At 47.4% G+C, this 14,866-nt stretch overlaps 7 protein-coding genes across 7 annotated transcripts; 5 read left to right on the forward strand and 2 right to left on the reverse strand.

The window, feature by feature from the left end:
* Nucleotides 1–1,137: 1,137 nt before the first annotated feature.
* FPOAC1_010228 (uncharacterized protein) lies at nt 1,138–3,082 on the forward strand (the record flags this gene model as incomplete). The annotated part of the gene is made up of 3 exons (XM_044854622.1): nt 1,138–1,509; nt 1,558–1,669; nt 1,722–3,082. The coding sequence occupies 3 exons, from the start codon at nt 1,138–1,140 to the stop codon at nt 3,080–3,082; spliced, it is 1,845 nt and encodes a 614-aa protein (XP_044701935.1).
* A 338-nt stretch (nt 3,083–3,420) lies between these two features.
* SSP1 (protein kinase ssp1) lies at nt 3,421–4,173 on the reverse strand (the record flags this gene model as incomplete). Its single annotated transcript, XM_044854623.1, has 4 exons — nt 3,421–3,430; nt 3,501–3,757; nt 3,812–4,075; nt 4,171–4,173. 4 exons carry the CDS (start codon nt 4,171–4,173, stop codon nt 3,421–3,423), a joined length of 534 nt encoding a protein of 177 aa, XP_044701936.1.
* A 2,867-nt stretch (nt 4,174–7,040) lies between these two features.
* FPOAC1_010230 (uncharacterized protein) lies at nt 7,041–7,574 on the forward strand (the record flags this gene model as incomplete). The annotated part of the gene is made up of 1 exon (XM_044854624.1): nt 7,041–7,574. The coding sequence occupies one exon, from the start codon at nt 7,041–7,043 to the stop codon at nt 7,572–7,574; it is 534 nt and encodes a 177-aa protein (XP_044701937.1).
* Nucleotides 7,575–7,723: 149 nt separating this feature from the next.
* On the forward strand, nt 7,724–8,038 carry FPOAC1_010231 (uncharacterized protein; the record flags this gene model as incomplete). The annotated part of the gene is made up of 2 exons (XM_044854625.1): nt 7,724–7,939; nt 7,994–8,038. 2 exons carry the CDS (start codon nt 7,724–7,726, stop codon nt 8,036–8,038), a joined length of 261 nt encoding a protein of 86 aa, XP_044701938.1.
* A 480-nt stretch (nt 8,039–8,518) lies between these two features.
* Nucleotides 8,519–9,042, reverse strand: FPOAC1_010232 (uncharacterized protein; the record flags this gene model as incomplete). The annotated part of the gene is made up of 3 exons (XM_044854626.1): nt 8,519–8,814; nt 8,897–8,981; nt 9,028–9,042. 3 exons carry the CDS (start codon nt 9,040–9,042, stop codon nt 8,519–8,521), a joined length of 396 nt encoding a protein of 131 aa, XP_044701939.1.
* A 697-nt stretch (nt 9,043–9,739) lies between these two features.
* SET9 (Histone-lysine N-methyltransferase set9) lies at nt 9,740–11,792 on the forward strand (the record flags this gene model as incomplete). The annotated part of the gene is made up of 2 exons (XM_044854627.1): nt 9,740–9,838; nt 9,897–11,792. 2 exons carry the CDS (start codon nt 9,740–9,742, stop codon nt 11,790–11,792), a joined length of 1,995 nt encoding a protein of 664 aa, XP_044701940.1.
* Nucleotides 11,793–12,229: 437 nt separating this feature from the next.
* FPOAC1_010234 (uncharacterized protein) lies at nt 12,230–13,695 on the forward strand (the record flags this gene model as incomplete). The annotated part of the gene is made up of 3 exons (XM_044854628.1): nt 12,230–12,574; nt 12,635–12,693; nt 12,744–13,695. 3 exons carry the CDS (start codon nt 12,230–12,232, stop codon nt 13,693–13,695), a joined length of 1,356 nt encoding a protein of 451 aa, XP_044701941.1.
* Nucleotides 13,696–14,866: the final 1,171 nt, after the last annotated feature.

Below are 14,866 nucleotides of genomic sequence, written 5' to 3' on the forward strand. Positions count from 1 at the left end.
TGATTTTCAGTGGGGTCACAGCACAAACACAACACAACACACAACACAACACAGCATGTAACATCTACAGCACATCTTGCATTGGTAGGGATCTTGTATTTTGGGAGTAAAGACAAATGATTAGAATAGATTGAGATCGTAACGGTTGTGCATTCCTCCTTGCATCAGTCAATGCAGGGGATAGTTATGTCTTACAGAAACTGTCTGTTGATACTATGAAGATAAAGATGTTGATATAAATAAATATTCACTTTACTCTCATATTCTCACAGAATGTTGTCATCTCAGTGAAGTAAAAGAGTAAATACAAAGTAACAAACAAATCTACTTCTACATCTCTCATCGTTTGACAAGTCGTCCCACATCGTCCATGTCGTGACCCACGGGGCGTCACCATCACAACTCCTACAAACGGTCATACAACACTCATATCACATATCATATCTCTGTAACATAAGTCTACAGCCCTTTTCTGTACATCAAACCCCACGGGGAATTTAAGTCGTGTCTCAAATTCACAAATTCCGTATGACGTGCCCATGTCAAACAAACCCTCCTCGTACCATTAAAAAGAAAAGAAAAGAAAAGAATTCAGAACAGACATCTACAAAGTCTCGACACGGGTAGATTTTCCCCCTTCAAAGGCCCGATCCCGTTCTTCCCGAGCAAAACGTTACAAACAACAAACGGATTAATCTTCTGTAACAGTCTCCTCCCCCCCCATCTAGTCTAGATTCGTGGGATTCTCTTCGGGTTCCTACATTATCTTGCTCCAAAAGGAGATATTCCCACATCAATGAACATACTAGTTCAAACGGCTGTAAAATAAACCTGAAATCAAATGTTTGGGTACCCGGAATTTGGTACCATTCACTGTAATAAAGTAATGCAAGTGTCAAACCTCTGCCCGAAGCTATCCACAACGATCCCTGCCACTGCCACTGCCAAATCTTTCCTTTCCTTTCCTTTTCCTACTCCCTTTTTCGAGTCTCCTCAGATCCTTTTTAAATCATCCTTCACCCTTCCGCAAGTTTGGTTGCGAAAGGGTGTATCTAAACATCCAACCTCCTCCTCCTTCTCCTCCTCCTCCTCCTTTGCTCATCTCAGCTGGGCTGTGTACTATCACCAAGTCACACCATGTCCACCTTTAGAAACAACGTTTCTAAAATCCTCCGCTGTCTCAGTCCCTCAAATGAAGCCGACACCTCGAGGTCAAAGGTCCATTTGACCAAAACACTGTTTCAATCCATCCGAGACATGTCGCTATCAAAGATTTGGAAGAAGCGACTCAACTACCTCGCCGGCAATGTGCTCGAGTTTGGCTGGGTCGTCGTGATTTACCTCACGAGCGAGCTTATAATTTGGGGCTTGAGCAGGGCGCTGGCGCCCATACATCTCGAGTTCTTTTCTTCCATCTTTGGCATGATTTTGACCTTTTGCTCTATGGCTTTTGCATACTTGTGCTTCGGCGGTGTTGATGATGTCTACCAAAGACACATAAAGTCAAAGGTAAAGATCCTGACTGCATCTGACAAACAGTACTGACAGTCATCGCAGGTAGACTTTATCAACGTCCATTTGGGATTGGGATTCCCTATCCCTCTGGTAATGCTGAACCAGAGCGATATTCTCGGTGGCCGCGACATCGCCTGCATCATTGGCAACTTTGGTGCGTACTGATGCGAAAAAGAATGTCGAAACATGTACTGACTTCCTTCTAGTGGTGACGAATCTTGCTTCTTGGGTCATGGTCTTTGCTCTGTCGCTTCTCGTCATGGCCTTTGCAGCAAGATGGTCCCAAGTCCCTGACGACTTCTGCCTCCCTCAATCTCACACAGAAGTCCCACCAAGGATCGAAAACAGCTGGCTCTCCGACTCGACCCTCGATCAAGTGCCCCAGCCTATACTAGGCCGTCGTGAAAAGGTCACAAACCAACCAGCGCCTGACCGAGATACTGCCCCTTCCACTACAGCCAGTCAACGATCATCCATCGCTCTCAAGGACCCCGTCGATGCTTCCCGAGTGTGGCACCTCTGGACATCCAACTTTCCATTACTGGCCTCATTTCTGGGCATCTTCATCGTCGGCGCACCAATAGCCGCTGCTGCCAACGAAGATCGCATTCTCGATGGGTGTGTTTTGTGGTTCATATGGGCACTCACCCTATGCCTCCAACGAGAAGTCAGAACCGCCAAGATATGTGCCGACATGCCCAAGCTCAAGAACGCGATCGTCACGCTTATGAATCCTGTTCTGTTCACGACTCTTTTGATGACGGCATATACCAGGGCCAAGGCTGGAGCGTATGGCTTCCATAGTCTGTCCAAGGTGCTGGAGGACTTTAGCAGCGGCACTCCGCTTTACGTCCTCTGGACTTCGGTGGCAACAGGAACACCTCTTTCGGATGACAGAACTCCGTGGTTCGGCGCTGGTGATGCTGCACTTTCTATTCTGGAGTGCGGTATCTTGATATGGGGTTTCAAATTGTATGAGTGTCAGCGTCAGCTATTCAGCTTGGCTGGACTGCTGACGGTGCTACTGGCGACAGCCGCTGCAGCCGGCAATGTCTTTGTTTCTGTTCTTACAGGAAGCTTAATCGGACTGGGTCCCCCGGAAGCATTATCGTTCGCTGCACGAAGCACAACATTAGCACTTGCCAAGCCAGCGATGGCAGCATTGGGCGGCAACCTCGGTGTCAACGCCGCCCTCGTGGTGAGCAACGGGATCCTGGGTCAACTCTGCTACCCCTTCGTACTAGACAAGCTGGGTGTCAAGAGAGAAAACAATCTCAGATCCGAAAACAGTATTTTTGAGTCAGACGGCAGAAGCTCACGCTTAAGCCTCAAACCCTTGTTAAAGACAGCTCAGCAAGATTTAGCAAGCGGCGACGATCCCTTCACCATTTCCGCAGGCATCGCCGTCGGCATCAATGGCGCAGCCATGGGCGTATCATATCTGTACGAGACTAAAAGTCGCGCTGCTCCATACGCTGCTCTCGCAATGACGGTATCCGGTGTCATGACGGTGGTTTTCACAACGGTAGAGCCCTTCAAGGGAGCCGTTTTGGACTTGGCCAGATGAGAAGAAAAGACGGTGATAGATTCAGGATAGACGTTTGACGCACGTTGAATATGCCTGTTTGTTTAGAGTTATATACTTGCTTAGGAAGACGGATAGAAGGGCGAAAAAGAGCAAGCCAATTGTGGATGGGTACTGTAGAAATTTAGATCTAGCAGAGTAATGTAAAAAGAAGACAAGACTTGATAATACACAACCTCACTGAAGTTCATGGTATGTGTCATGGTATGTGTCACGGGTTTAAAATGTGTTGGAATCTGTGACAGACAACGAGGGACGATAACGATGCGCTCTGCTTGGTCAATTTACAACGTTTGATAATTTATATACTTTTTTTCCAATTATTCCAAACTGTGAAACAAATCAGTAACAAGTTCTGGGTTCATTCCGCGAAAAAGGAAAAAGAAAAAAGAAAACTTACCGCTCGATCAAGTGCAGACCACTGGCTGTCTCGACAATCTCGCTCATCTGGCCTGGCGAAAGACCAAAGGAAGCATCTTCAAACTCCTTCTGCATGTCTCCCCTGCCAAAGTATCCCAAATCTCCACGCTTGCGAGCTGAGGAGCAGTCGGACTCGGTGAGAGCAAGCTCGCCAAGGCTGACACTTCCAGACTTGATCTTTTGCTCGTGCTCCTTGATGATCTCGAAAGCCTCTTCCTTGGAGCGAGTAATCTCGGCCTATTGTGGTCAAAATTAGTCAGCTGTTGCAGAATAGAATACCGTGCTGCATACCTCTCTCCAGCTGCTGGGTCGTCGGCTGTCGCGATGCTTGACGAGAAGATGGGCAGCGCGAATCTTGCCCTCGGGGACACCGGGAACTGCACCGGGACGCGAACCAGCGCTATGGTTCGTGGCCATGTAGTGCTTGAGTTTCTCGGTGTCGGTGCCGGAGGGGGGTTCCCATCGCGACAGCTTCTCGGCAGAGTTGAAGTAGTAGGGGAGGTTCTTGGAGTTGGAGTGTCGGACCTCCCAGCCAGGAGGAAGACCGGTGTCAGCCTGGAGTACAGATGTTAGCAAAGGTGTTTATGGAAGCCAATGGAATTGAACGAATGAGGAGTCGTGAGAAGGGAGCTTGGTGTTGCGATGCTTACCATTATGTTGATGTTGACTTGGAAGTGGGTATTAGAGGAGGTTGAAGGGAGCCGAGTTACAGCGTCGTAGATGTTGTATGTATCTTGTGCCAACTCGTCGTCTTGAGTAAAAGAAAAAATAGGTATGTTGCAAGTCAAGACAAAGTAAGCTGGAGCTGATGGAGCTGGCGCTGGGGTTTATGGACAAGGGCTATACTGGAACAATGACGTGCCGTCCATCCCGCAGAAACAGAAATGGAAGCCCCCCCGCTCACCTTAGCAACGCCGTATGGCAACCAGCGCGCGGGGTTTGACGCGGGGTGTCCATTAAAGGATCGTAATAGGTTCATGGACAATTACCCTGCAGTGACTCTCCCCTTGAACCAAGACGCCTTGTTCAACTCGTAACGAGGGATAAAATCCAACTTGGTTAATACTATCTGAATAAGTTTGGATGTGACCCAATAAAGAGACTTGCTTTCTGGTTTGGGGGTCATGGGGCTGATTGTAGTGGATGCACAAACAAGGGGTTTGGTTGTCACCAGACTCGTAGCTGTTGCAAGCTGAAGTGTCTTTTCCTTTTCAATTCGGGGAACTAAAAATACAGAATCTCATGAAGCTAGGTTTGAGCTTAGATGCGTGTCTACTCAATCGCAGAATGTCCATCTCAACTCGTAAATGATATTTCGCCGTCAGGCTGCACCACCTTCAGTCTCATCAATATCCCCAGCCCATCAAATGTCCTTGCCCTACCCGAAATGCAGTAGGGACGTGTACATGCTTGCTGTACGTCGACATCCAGTCAATCCGGTATGATATGCAGGCTTGTCACTCTCCCTCTAGCCCTGAACCTTGTCCAGAAGTTAAAAAGCTACGTGGTGCGGCCCTGATTTTAATAGCCAGCCAATAGTTAGTGGCTTAAGAAACGGCTCTAGTTTTATGGGATTCTATCTGTGTGTGGAAATAGAAACAGGATGGAAGTAAATGCGATGGTCACTATGAGAGCTGGATCACAAAGCGGTGAATGGCTTGGTTAATCTTTCTGAGAGATTTCTATGAATTTATTGTAATTTTATGATAGATCTTTCGATCGTTAAACTTCGAGGAACACCTACATCAAGTAATTTTATGATAGAAGTAATTTGCTTGACGCTATGCTATGAGCCAACTTACACCTCATCGGTTCCCGTGGTAAGCGTTGGAGACCAAAGCATCGGGTATCGTATTCCCCCCGGAGCAGCACAGCAGTTAAACTTGCTTCTAGGCTTGCAAATGATTATTGCAAAATAAAGTGTGTGGCGCAAATAATTCCTTGCATTGAAACACTTTAACCCGAGTCTCGACTCACTCACCGTAAAGTGTAAGCTCGCTCTGCTGAGACAAAACAAGACTGAGATGTACTATCGTGTAAGTGGATTACTGAGAAACATGAAAGTGGGCTGTTATTTAGCTGAATAAACACCGCTTTAGTGACGTATAAAAGTTGAGGCTCAGTTTTTAATATTCGCGTTCAAGTTTATTGGGATCTAATGGTCTAAGCAGCTTTTGTCAGGTTTGAGTGTTGTTAAGCTGTGATTGACTTGGACCTTCACTATGAAACCTACCATGATGGGTACGTACTAATACACGTGGACACGTCCGAGGCCTTTTTTGTTGATCGTGTCTCAAATACCGGTCTTGGTGCGATCGCGATGGTCTCGTGGACCTCTTCCGGACCTTCATGTGCTCTCTTAGTGATCATTTGTCCCGCGCCTACATCGTTTGAGGTGGCAGGAAAGCGTGTTCCTGCATCCGCCTTTACGTTGTCTGATCAATCACTAAGTGGTATTTCGATGCGTGTGTCTTGCGTGCATGAAGTCCCTATCGTGACAGATGTTACATTGTGCCTGATTAACGCACAAGTGATGATGTGAACATCCCCTGTTTGTCCAGCCTTGTGTTTTTAACGTACAAACCTAGACCTGGTATACATCGGCGAATATTCAGTCATGAAAGTTAACCAATAAGAAAGTCAACACGGTGTATATTCACGCCTCATCAAGCATCTTCTGGCTGCCTCTAGACGAGATACTCCCAAGGCATCACCGCTTCACACCTAATCAAGAATTATTGACTCGCTGAAGCCGTGAGTCACTACCAATGAACCCTGTCAGAAAGGAACAAGTCTCCAGTGTTTTTGCCTTGCCACCTGCATATCTGACCGTGAGATAGAGGGAATGGGAGTCAGCCATAGCAAGGCGCTGCAAAAGAATTCAGAATTTTGTCTGCCCGCCCACGTGTGACCGCCCACACGAGGCCACGGAGGGATGAAACTAACTGACTGTATGCCTGGAATTAACGTTTGTGCCTTGGTTTTGGTTCAAGAGTCATTCGCTACCCATCCCCTTACAAAACCCGATCACCTAGCCGCCCAACCTTGTAGCATTCTTCTGTCTCCTCTTGTTCTTTAATTTAGACTCGAATCACTTTTCTGTTCTAGACAACAGTCAACCCTCACAAGTTGCTACAACTATTTACTACGAAATATTCCAAACTCTGGTTGCTTTGTCTACCTACATACCCAACTCAAACTCAGCCCAACCACACAAAAAGCCAAAAACCAGGCAGTCAACTCAAATTCAGTACCCGAGAGTAAAAGTGGAGCAAGGAAATAAAAGCTTCCCCCCCTCTATATTATTAGCAAGCCGCCTTTCATCGACTCTCCCCTTCTTCTTACTCTTTCATCAAACATTTCCACCTCTGCTTTGGAGCGACAAACCTCGATTCGTCTTTAATCACGGCTTGAAGATACAAAGCATTTCCAACTTTTGCATCTGCTTTTTGCATTTACATTAAGCAAGCAATCATTCCGTTCATACTCGAACCACTACTACAACAACGCGACCGATACAATGGCGACTCCCCAGTCCACCACCTCTTACGAGGGCGCCGACAACGACAAGAAGCTCGAGCAGATTACTTTCCGATTCTGCTCTGAATGCTCAAACATGCTGTACCCCAAGGAGGATCAGGATGCTCACAAGCTCCAGTTTACCTGCCGAACCTGCCAGTACACCGAGGACGCCAAGTCTACCTGCGTCTTCCGCAACAACCTCAACACCTCGGCTGGTGAGACCGCCGGTGTCACCCAGGATGTTGGCTCCGATCCGACGGTTAGTGACCTTCCACCTGTTCTCTGCCACGGTTGTGGTGGAGTCATTTACTGCACCTCTTGCGGCAAGCCCGATTGTCATATGGTTGCCTCTTTGAACAAGATCAGTCAGCCCATCACGGGCATGTGCCAGTTCACCTTGCCATGGGAGGACCCCTTTACCGCCTACGATGAGGAGATGATGGACGAGGACTACAAGACAGAGTCTGATGACTTCCTCTCCGACGTGAGCGAAGAGTTTCTTGACGAGATCTCCATGATGTCCGACTCATGAGTTTTTGTCTTTCAACACGAACTACTATCCACATCACGACGACCATGAATATGACGACATTACTGGCACAAACATTATCACCTTGAGCTGACTGGCACATGCTCGGGCTTTGGTATTATACTCCGGCGGTAAAACCTACCGACCGTGACATGACAAAGTTTGAAAGTTGGAAACAGCAGTTGGAGCACTGGGTGGCTCGCGTTTTCTTTGGAACCCGCTTGTCATCGCTTAGAGACTGCTGGCTGACTTGTATTTTTTCTTTTTTCGCGCTGCAGCTCCCGCGATCTACAAAGACCTGCCCTAGTTGCCAGCACACCGAAGCTGTCTTCTTCCAGTCTCAGCAGCGAAGCGCTGAAACCGGCATGGTAAGATGATTCCTCGACGCACCAGTCATTACCGTCATACTAACAGCGGACCAGAAACTGTTCTATGTCTGCTGCGAATGCGGTCACATTTTCACTTGAGCGAGACCTTGTATCGATACCCAGGCACCGACACGTCGCTGTGCAAGATGCTGTTCGCATATCATTTGTATTTGGCAAGGCGTTTACAAAAGGTTATGACAAGGTTTCTGTCATGGGCGCTGGGACTTTTTTAGAAAGGAAATGGAACCTGTATTTTAAACATGATCCTGTTAGACTGTAAATGGCAGTCTATGTGCTTGGAGGTAGAAATTGAATCCCAACAGGCTGCAATTCGCAGTTTTGGTCTTGATTATTTTGATGAACCGTATTATGTGATGTATTGTGTGAACATGTTGTGAAATGTCAAGAGCTGAAAGGTGTTTTATTCTCGCATCAACGCCTCGCATATGCCCGAGTATAGTAGTATTCATAATTGTACAGTATTCCACTCGTACACGGCTGTTGTCAGCCAACCTCGCTCCCTTAGTCTATCCTGTTTCTTTTATAAATCATCACCCCCAACTTTGTGTCGTAATTTCTTTATGCCTGCATGGGAGCCATTGACAAGATCTTGCTCCACTTCTTGCGCTTCAGCTCTGCGCCAACAGCACCGTTGATACGTGAACCAACGGGATCACCAGACTTGTTCAACAAAACACAAGCGTTGTCGTCGAACTTGACAACTGATCCGTCGGGGCGTTGTGTAGGGTATCGTGTTCGGACGACGACGGCGTGACGAATGTCACCTCGCTTGACCTTGTTGGCGGCAGACATACCAGCCATACCACCGGAGGAGCTACCACGCTGCTCCTGGACGACGACGACGAGACGGTCACCTAGGTAGAGTTAGTCATCGGTCGAATAGTTTCGGTAATCGTTCGGTTCGTAGATGTTATCGTATGTTGGAGGTTATCGTACCGATTCGGGCATGTCGCTTTTGGCCAACGACCAAGACGCATTCAACAAGGGCAGCGCCCGAGTTGTCGATGCAGTTAAGCATTGTCTACATGGTCAGTATGAGAGAATAAGCGAGTCTGGAGAAAAGGTACCTTTAATTGAATCATCTTGACTGTGTATCCGCACGCGGAGGATCGATAGATAGCTCTACTCTCACCACGGTTCAACTCGGGATATCGTCAACTTGCCCAACTGAACTTTTCGACTAGCATCACGTGCACACAGCCACAGCTGAGATTCAGCCACATAATCGATTAAACACTCGATTAAACACCGCCCCACCCGTCGCCTGGCCAATGCCCCCAAACCGGCCTTGATCAGGGAAGACTGAACAAACCAACCCCTAACCTCAAAGGCCGACGAGACACTAACATGTCATTCCACCTTGGACATCTCTTCCCTCCTTCAAGTCCGATTCCTTGAGAGGTTTATATTGTTATATCGCCGTTCTCTCACCAAAATCTGAGCGTCTTTTGTTTTTATATCACTCTTTATCAAAGAAACTTCAATCTCCACTGCCCTTGCTTAGGCTATGACGTTGCGGCACACGGATGAACTCAATTAAAATACCATCTTTTCAGATCCCTTTCTCTCTTTCACCTCTAGTATCTGAGCTTTACAGAAGCTGAATAGCATCGACCGTGGCTCCGACAAGGCTGTGATTCAGTGAACCTACGATCGACATCTCCGCTCTTTTCTCGCTCGGACTTGTACAGCTAGTCTCTCGAGGGACACGTACGCTCCTTTATCCAACGGCAGTTTTGACAGCACGAGTGTCTTGACAGAGACGTCGAGTTTGGCAAGATGCCTCCTTCACAGACTGCGGCCAACAAGAAGCCGCGCATGACACTGGGTCAAGTGTCAGCATATGATGACATTCTCACTGACGCCCTGGTTGACCATGTGAGTGGTTTACGATTGAGTATCCTATGAAAAGGCAATGCGACTCTAACACAGCCAGGTGTTTTATTGGACAACAGTTCCCAAGAACCGCACATCTTATCACCCCTCGCGAGGTGTAAAGGAGGAAGAAATTGGCAAGATACTCCAAGAAGAGGTGGTTCTGAAGAAGGATCTGGAGAGTGCCGAGAAGCGATTATTGACAACAAATGGGCTCAAAAGATTTCACAATGCATTGAAAACAGACAAGGAGAAGGACGACTTCCGAAAGCATCTCAGACGTTATGTGCAGATTTACCTTCCGGACTGTCCCTGGGAAGTCAGCTCAACGAACCGATACACGATTGTCAGCCATGAGGCAGCTGTAACAGCCAGACGAGCCATACGGCGCAACGAAGCCATCAAGTATCTGTCGGGTGTACAGGTCGTCATCACACCAGAGGAGGAGCAAGCAATTTCGTCTCAGAAGAAGGATTTCAGCATTGTCGTTAGTTCACGAAGCAAGTGCACAAGTCTTTTTATGGGGCCTGCTCGATTTGCGAATCACGATTGCGATGCAAACGCCAAGCTTATGAGGACGAGCCATGCAGGAATCGAGATTATCGCAACGAGAGCGATTGAAGCAGGAGAGGAAATCACAGTTACGTACGGAGATAACTACTTTGGCGAGAACAACTGTGAATGCCTGTGCAAGACATGCGAGGACCTGTTGAGGAATGCTTGGGAGCCGCAAGAGGGGACAGTCCCAGTTCGAACAGGCATTGAGCAGAGCCAGTCGGACGGTTACTCACTTCGACGGCGACGAAGAGATGACAGTATCTCTGGTTCTTCACGGACGCCATCAGTCACTCCTGATATGCGGCCACGGATTACGAAAGCCAATTCAAGAGGATCACTACTGGCTCGAGACTCATCATCTGTTAGATCTCCATCCATCGAACAAACCAGTCGCAAGCGAACACACGATATTCTGGCCACACCACCCAAGACCCCAGCGAAGCGACAAAAGCTTGGGATCCAACCAATAGTCTCTGACTCTTCATCGCGCGGCACATCTGTCACAGCTAGTGAATCAAGTGGAGCTGTTGAAACAGATGTTACTTCACCTGAGAAGGAGACTCCAGAGCCCATGCAAACACCATTGAAGGGTACATCAAAGCAGAACAGTGAACAAAGCAGAATCGCGCCCGTCTCGCCACAGAGCACTGAGGGTTCACGATCACCACAGCAGAATAATGGGACTACGTCGAGCAATCGAAGCAGTTTGGATACTATGTCTATCCAAGCTATTTTGAACGATCCACTAGAGTCTGAAATGGACAGCGAACCTGAATCCAAGAAGGTGGAGGAAGCAACGGTGGTGCCTCCACCAGTTGCACCAGTTGTACCAATCGCAACTAGCATTGAGGCAGTTGAGGAAGGCCAAGCGGCTGATGAGGAACAGCCAAAGCGCAAGAAGCAACAACGTCGCGTTTACAAGGAAGACACGCCCCCAGCTCGAGTACGAACACCGGGCGATTACCTCCTCACACCGCTACTTTTATCAGAACCTGAGATGGCTTGGATTCAGTGCACCATCTGCGACGGTTACTTTGTACAACAGAACGCATACTTTACACGAGCTTCGTGTCCTCGCTGCGAACGACACTCGAAGCTTTACGGATACATCTGGCCAAAGACGGACAAAGCCGGACCTAATGACAAGGAGGAGCGAATCTTGGATCATCGTACAATTCATCGGTTCTTGGATCCTGATGATGAGCGAAGGATAAGAAATCGCAAGAGTTTTGGAGCCCTCAAAGCAAATACCGAAGAGGCTGAGGATCTTGAACGAGGGCGAAAGCGACACAGCACAACTGGCTTAATTGGAAGGATTGCTCCAGCGACAGAACAAGACTTGGGTCAGCGAAGGAGTGGAAGGCTGCGAAGAGTGAACAGCAGATTGCTTGACCCGTGATAACACCTATTTGCTGAGGGAAAGGAGGGTTGGATCGTACATATATACATTTTTGTTTTTGAGGCGAGCGGGATTTGTCATTTGTATATTTTTCAACAAAGCGTGGTCAGGTTGGTTACACCAAGTCCTTGGTCTTAGTATAGATAATTGACCCACCATTTGGGTAACGTTATTTATTATAAATGCTTCAACGTTAAAACACTTGCCCACTCAGGTACCTACCTATCAAACAGAAAAAAATGAGCCGAAAATAGGAGCAAGTTTCACAGTGTCTTCCAAAGACCAATGGAGATCATTATGTCGATTTTTTGCTGTCAAGATTGATAATCACAACGTCATTGACCCATCATGTTTCAATACATAAACTGCCATTCCCGTTGTTGGAACTTGATTAACCGTGATATCTCAATCTCAACAACAACAACAACAATCTCAACATGGCTGCCTATCTCACCAACCGAATTATTCACCCTCACCACGGCATTCCCGTCTCGAGGCCTGAAACTCCTGCGCCTACAAAGACGGAAAAGTGTAGCCATCCAATCCCCAACGTGGCAGCCAAAGGCGTTCCCTTTTTCACCCCAGAACAAGATCCCCCCGCTGGTCTGGCCGTCAAGCCCCAAGATGGAAGACCTTTGCCCAAATTATTCCATCCTCTCAAGATCCGAGGCGTCACGATGCAGAACAGGATCTGGGTGAGTCCCATGTGTCAGTACTCTTGTCATGAGGGCTTTATGACGCCCTGGCACATCACCCATTACGGAGGCATGGCTCAGCGTGGTGTAAGTGGCGTTTCCACCAATAATAAAGTACAGTAAAAAAAAATAAACTGACGGTTATAGCCTGGTCTTATGATGGTTGAAGCCACTGCTGTGCAAGCGAATGGTCGCATCACACCTGAGTAAGTTTTACATCAGACTTTCGCATCGTGTGGGAACTTACAGATCAAAGGGACGCTGGTATCTGGCTTGACGCCCATGTCGATACTCTCCGCAAAAACGTCGACTTTGCGCACAGCCAAAACGCCAACATTGCTATTCAACTCGCCCACGCAGGTCGTAAAGCAAGCTGTGTAGCCCCATGGCTCAGCGCCGGCGCCACAGCTACAGAGGAAGTCAACGGCTGGCCCGATGATGTAGTAGGACCCAGCAATGAGCCTTTCAACGAGCATCATCCTACACCTCGTAGCATGACCATCCAAGAGATCAACCAGCTCAAGAAGGATTTCGTCAAAGCTGCTAACCGCGCCGTTACTGCTGGCTTCGACGTGATTGAGCTGCACTTTGCGCACGGGTATCTCGTCAGTTCGTTTTTGACGCCTAGCGTTAATAAGAGAACTGATCAGTACGGTGGAAGTTTCGAGAATAGAACTCGTCTTGCGCTTGAACTTGTGGAAGAAGTACGCGCTGTTATTCCAGAGACCATGCCGCTCTTTGTGCGTATCAGCGCTACGGACTGGCTCGATACTAACTCCGAGTACAACGGTGAGAGCTGGACTGTTGACCAATCTGCAAAACTAGCCCAGCTTTTCGCTGAGCGCGGCGTCGATGTGATTGACGTGTCAAGCGGCGGTAACCACCCCATGCAGAAAGTACAAGGTGGACCAGGATACCAGGCCAAGTTTGCAAAGTATATCAAGAAAGAAGTAGGCGACAAGATTCTCGTCAGTACGGTTGGCAGTATCAAGACAGGTACTCAAGCCGAGGAGATTATCTCTGGAGGTAAAGATGAGAAGGATGTCCCGGTCGATCTCGTCGCTGCTGGACGAATGTTTCAGAAGAACCCTGGACTCGTGTGGGCTTGGGCGGATGATTTGGGTATAGAGATTCAGGTTGCGCATCAGATTGGGTGGGGATTTGGAGGGAGGGCGACCAAGGGTTCTACCAAGATGGCTATTCCTTAGAATGTAGGATTGAATTGATCAAGTGTATGCATGTGGGGACGAATAGGAAGGCAGTTATTGTTGGGATATGTCCTATTTTGGTAATTAATTCTGTGAGTAGTCTGCGCAGAGATTAGCATATGAATTCATGCCTGATGTTAAATTGTTTGTTCATATAGCAGTATTTTGATAGCTCAACACATACACCTATCTCATCATCCATGCCCAGATATTGTTAGCTATTTCTTTCCCGTCCATTGCTTGTCAAACCCTTGTCTTCCTTCCTCTAATCTCTTTTCGACGATGAGAGGTTTCTTCTCATCTACCTATATCACAACATAAGTATACACTCTCTTTCTTTATCACTAAGCTTACTTGATTCTGTACATCAGTTGATTCCGTAAACGCTTTGTTGATTGCGTTGTACACATCATTCTTCCACTCCGTCACTTGGGCTTCAAGGCCGATGTAGAGTGTATAAGCGGGATGCATTGTAGTTCAGTATGATGATGAACTTGAATAACTCAAGAGAAGGGAATGGGTTTTATTTCAAGTTGACACTTCATCATGTCAGCGTCAGCAGTTCATCTCATGTAAGCACCCTATGTATTCTGGCTATTTGAGTGAGCTGACCAAGATGTGTGAGATGGTAGGTCTTGGGTGTAAGATTGAGTAGCCAATGGGAGGGTGAGAGGGTTGTTATAGCATATATTAGGTGCGCATTTACTGATTATACAAATGCGGTTTATCGTAGTGATGGCTTTATTGATGCTATGCATGGGGGCTCATGGAATGCAAGCACCTCACCTCTTGGGTGCATATGTTTATACAGAGTACAAAGACGATTCCGTGACTGCACATACCAGACCGCCAATGTCAATATACTCTTCTAATGTTGATGTAGGTTACCTCACTCGTATTCTTTTATTTTTCTTCACCGTCTCCAACAGAAATCGGTTGCCGCGTGTCACGCAGTAAGTTCCTGACCTGTAGACAAAACATGGCACCAATACCTTGTTGTTCATCATTGGACAAGACGTTTAGATATCAACATGTTAAATTATACAAAGAACTCGTGTATCTTGAATTGATACAGGCCTGTTAGTAAAACAAGAGTACACAGATGAGTATAAATACTATCTTTCGCTGAATAATGGCATCAATAGATAAGACGACACAACCTCCAGGGTAA

Source organism: Fusarium poae, chromosome 4, assembly GCF_019609905.1.
Source record: "Fusarium poae strain DAOMC 252244 chromosome 4, whole genome shotgun sequence".
Lineage (NCBI taxonomy): Eukaryota > Fungi > Ascomycota > Sordariomycetes > Hypocreales > Nectriaceae > Fusarium > Fusarium poae.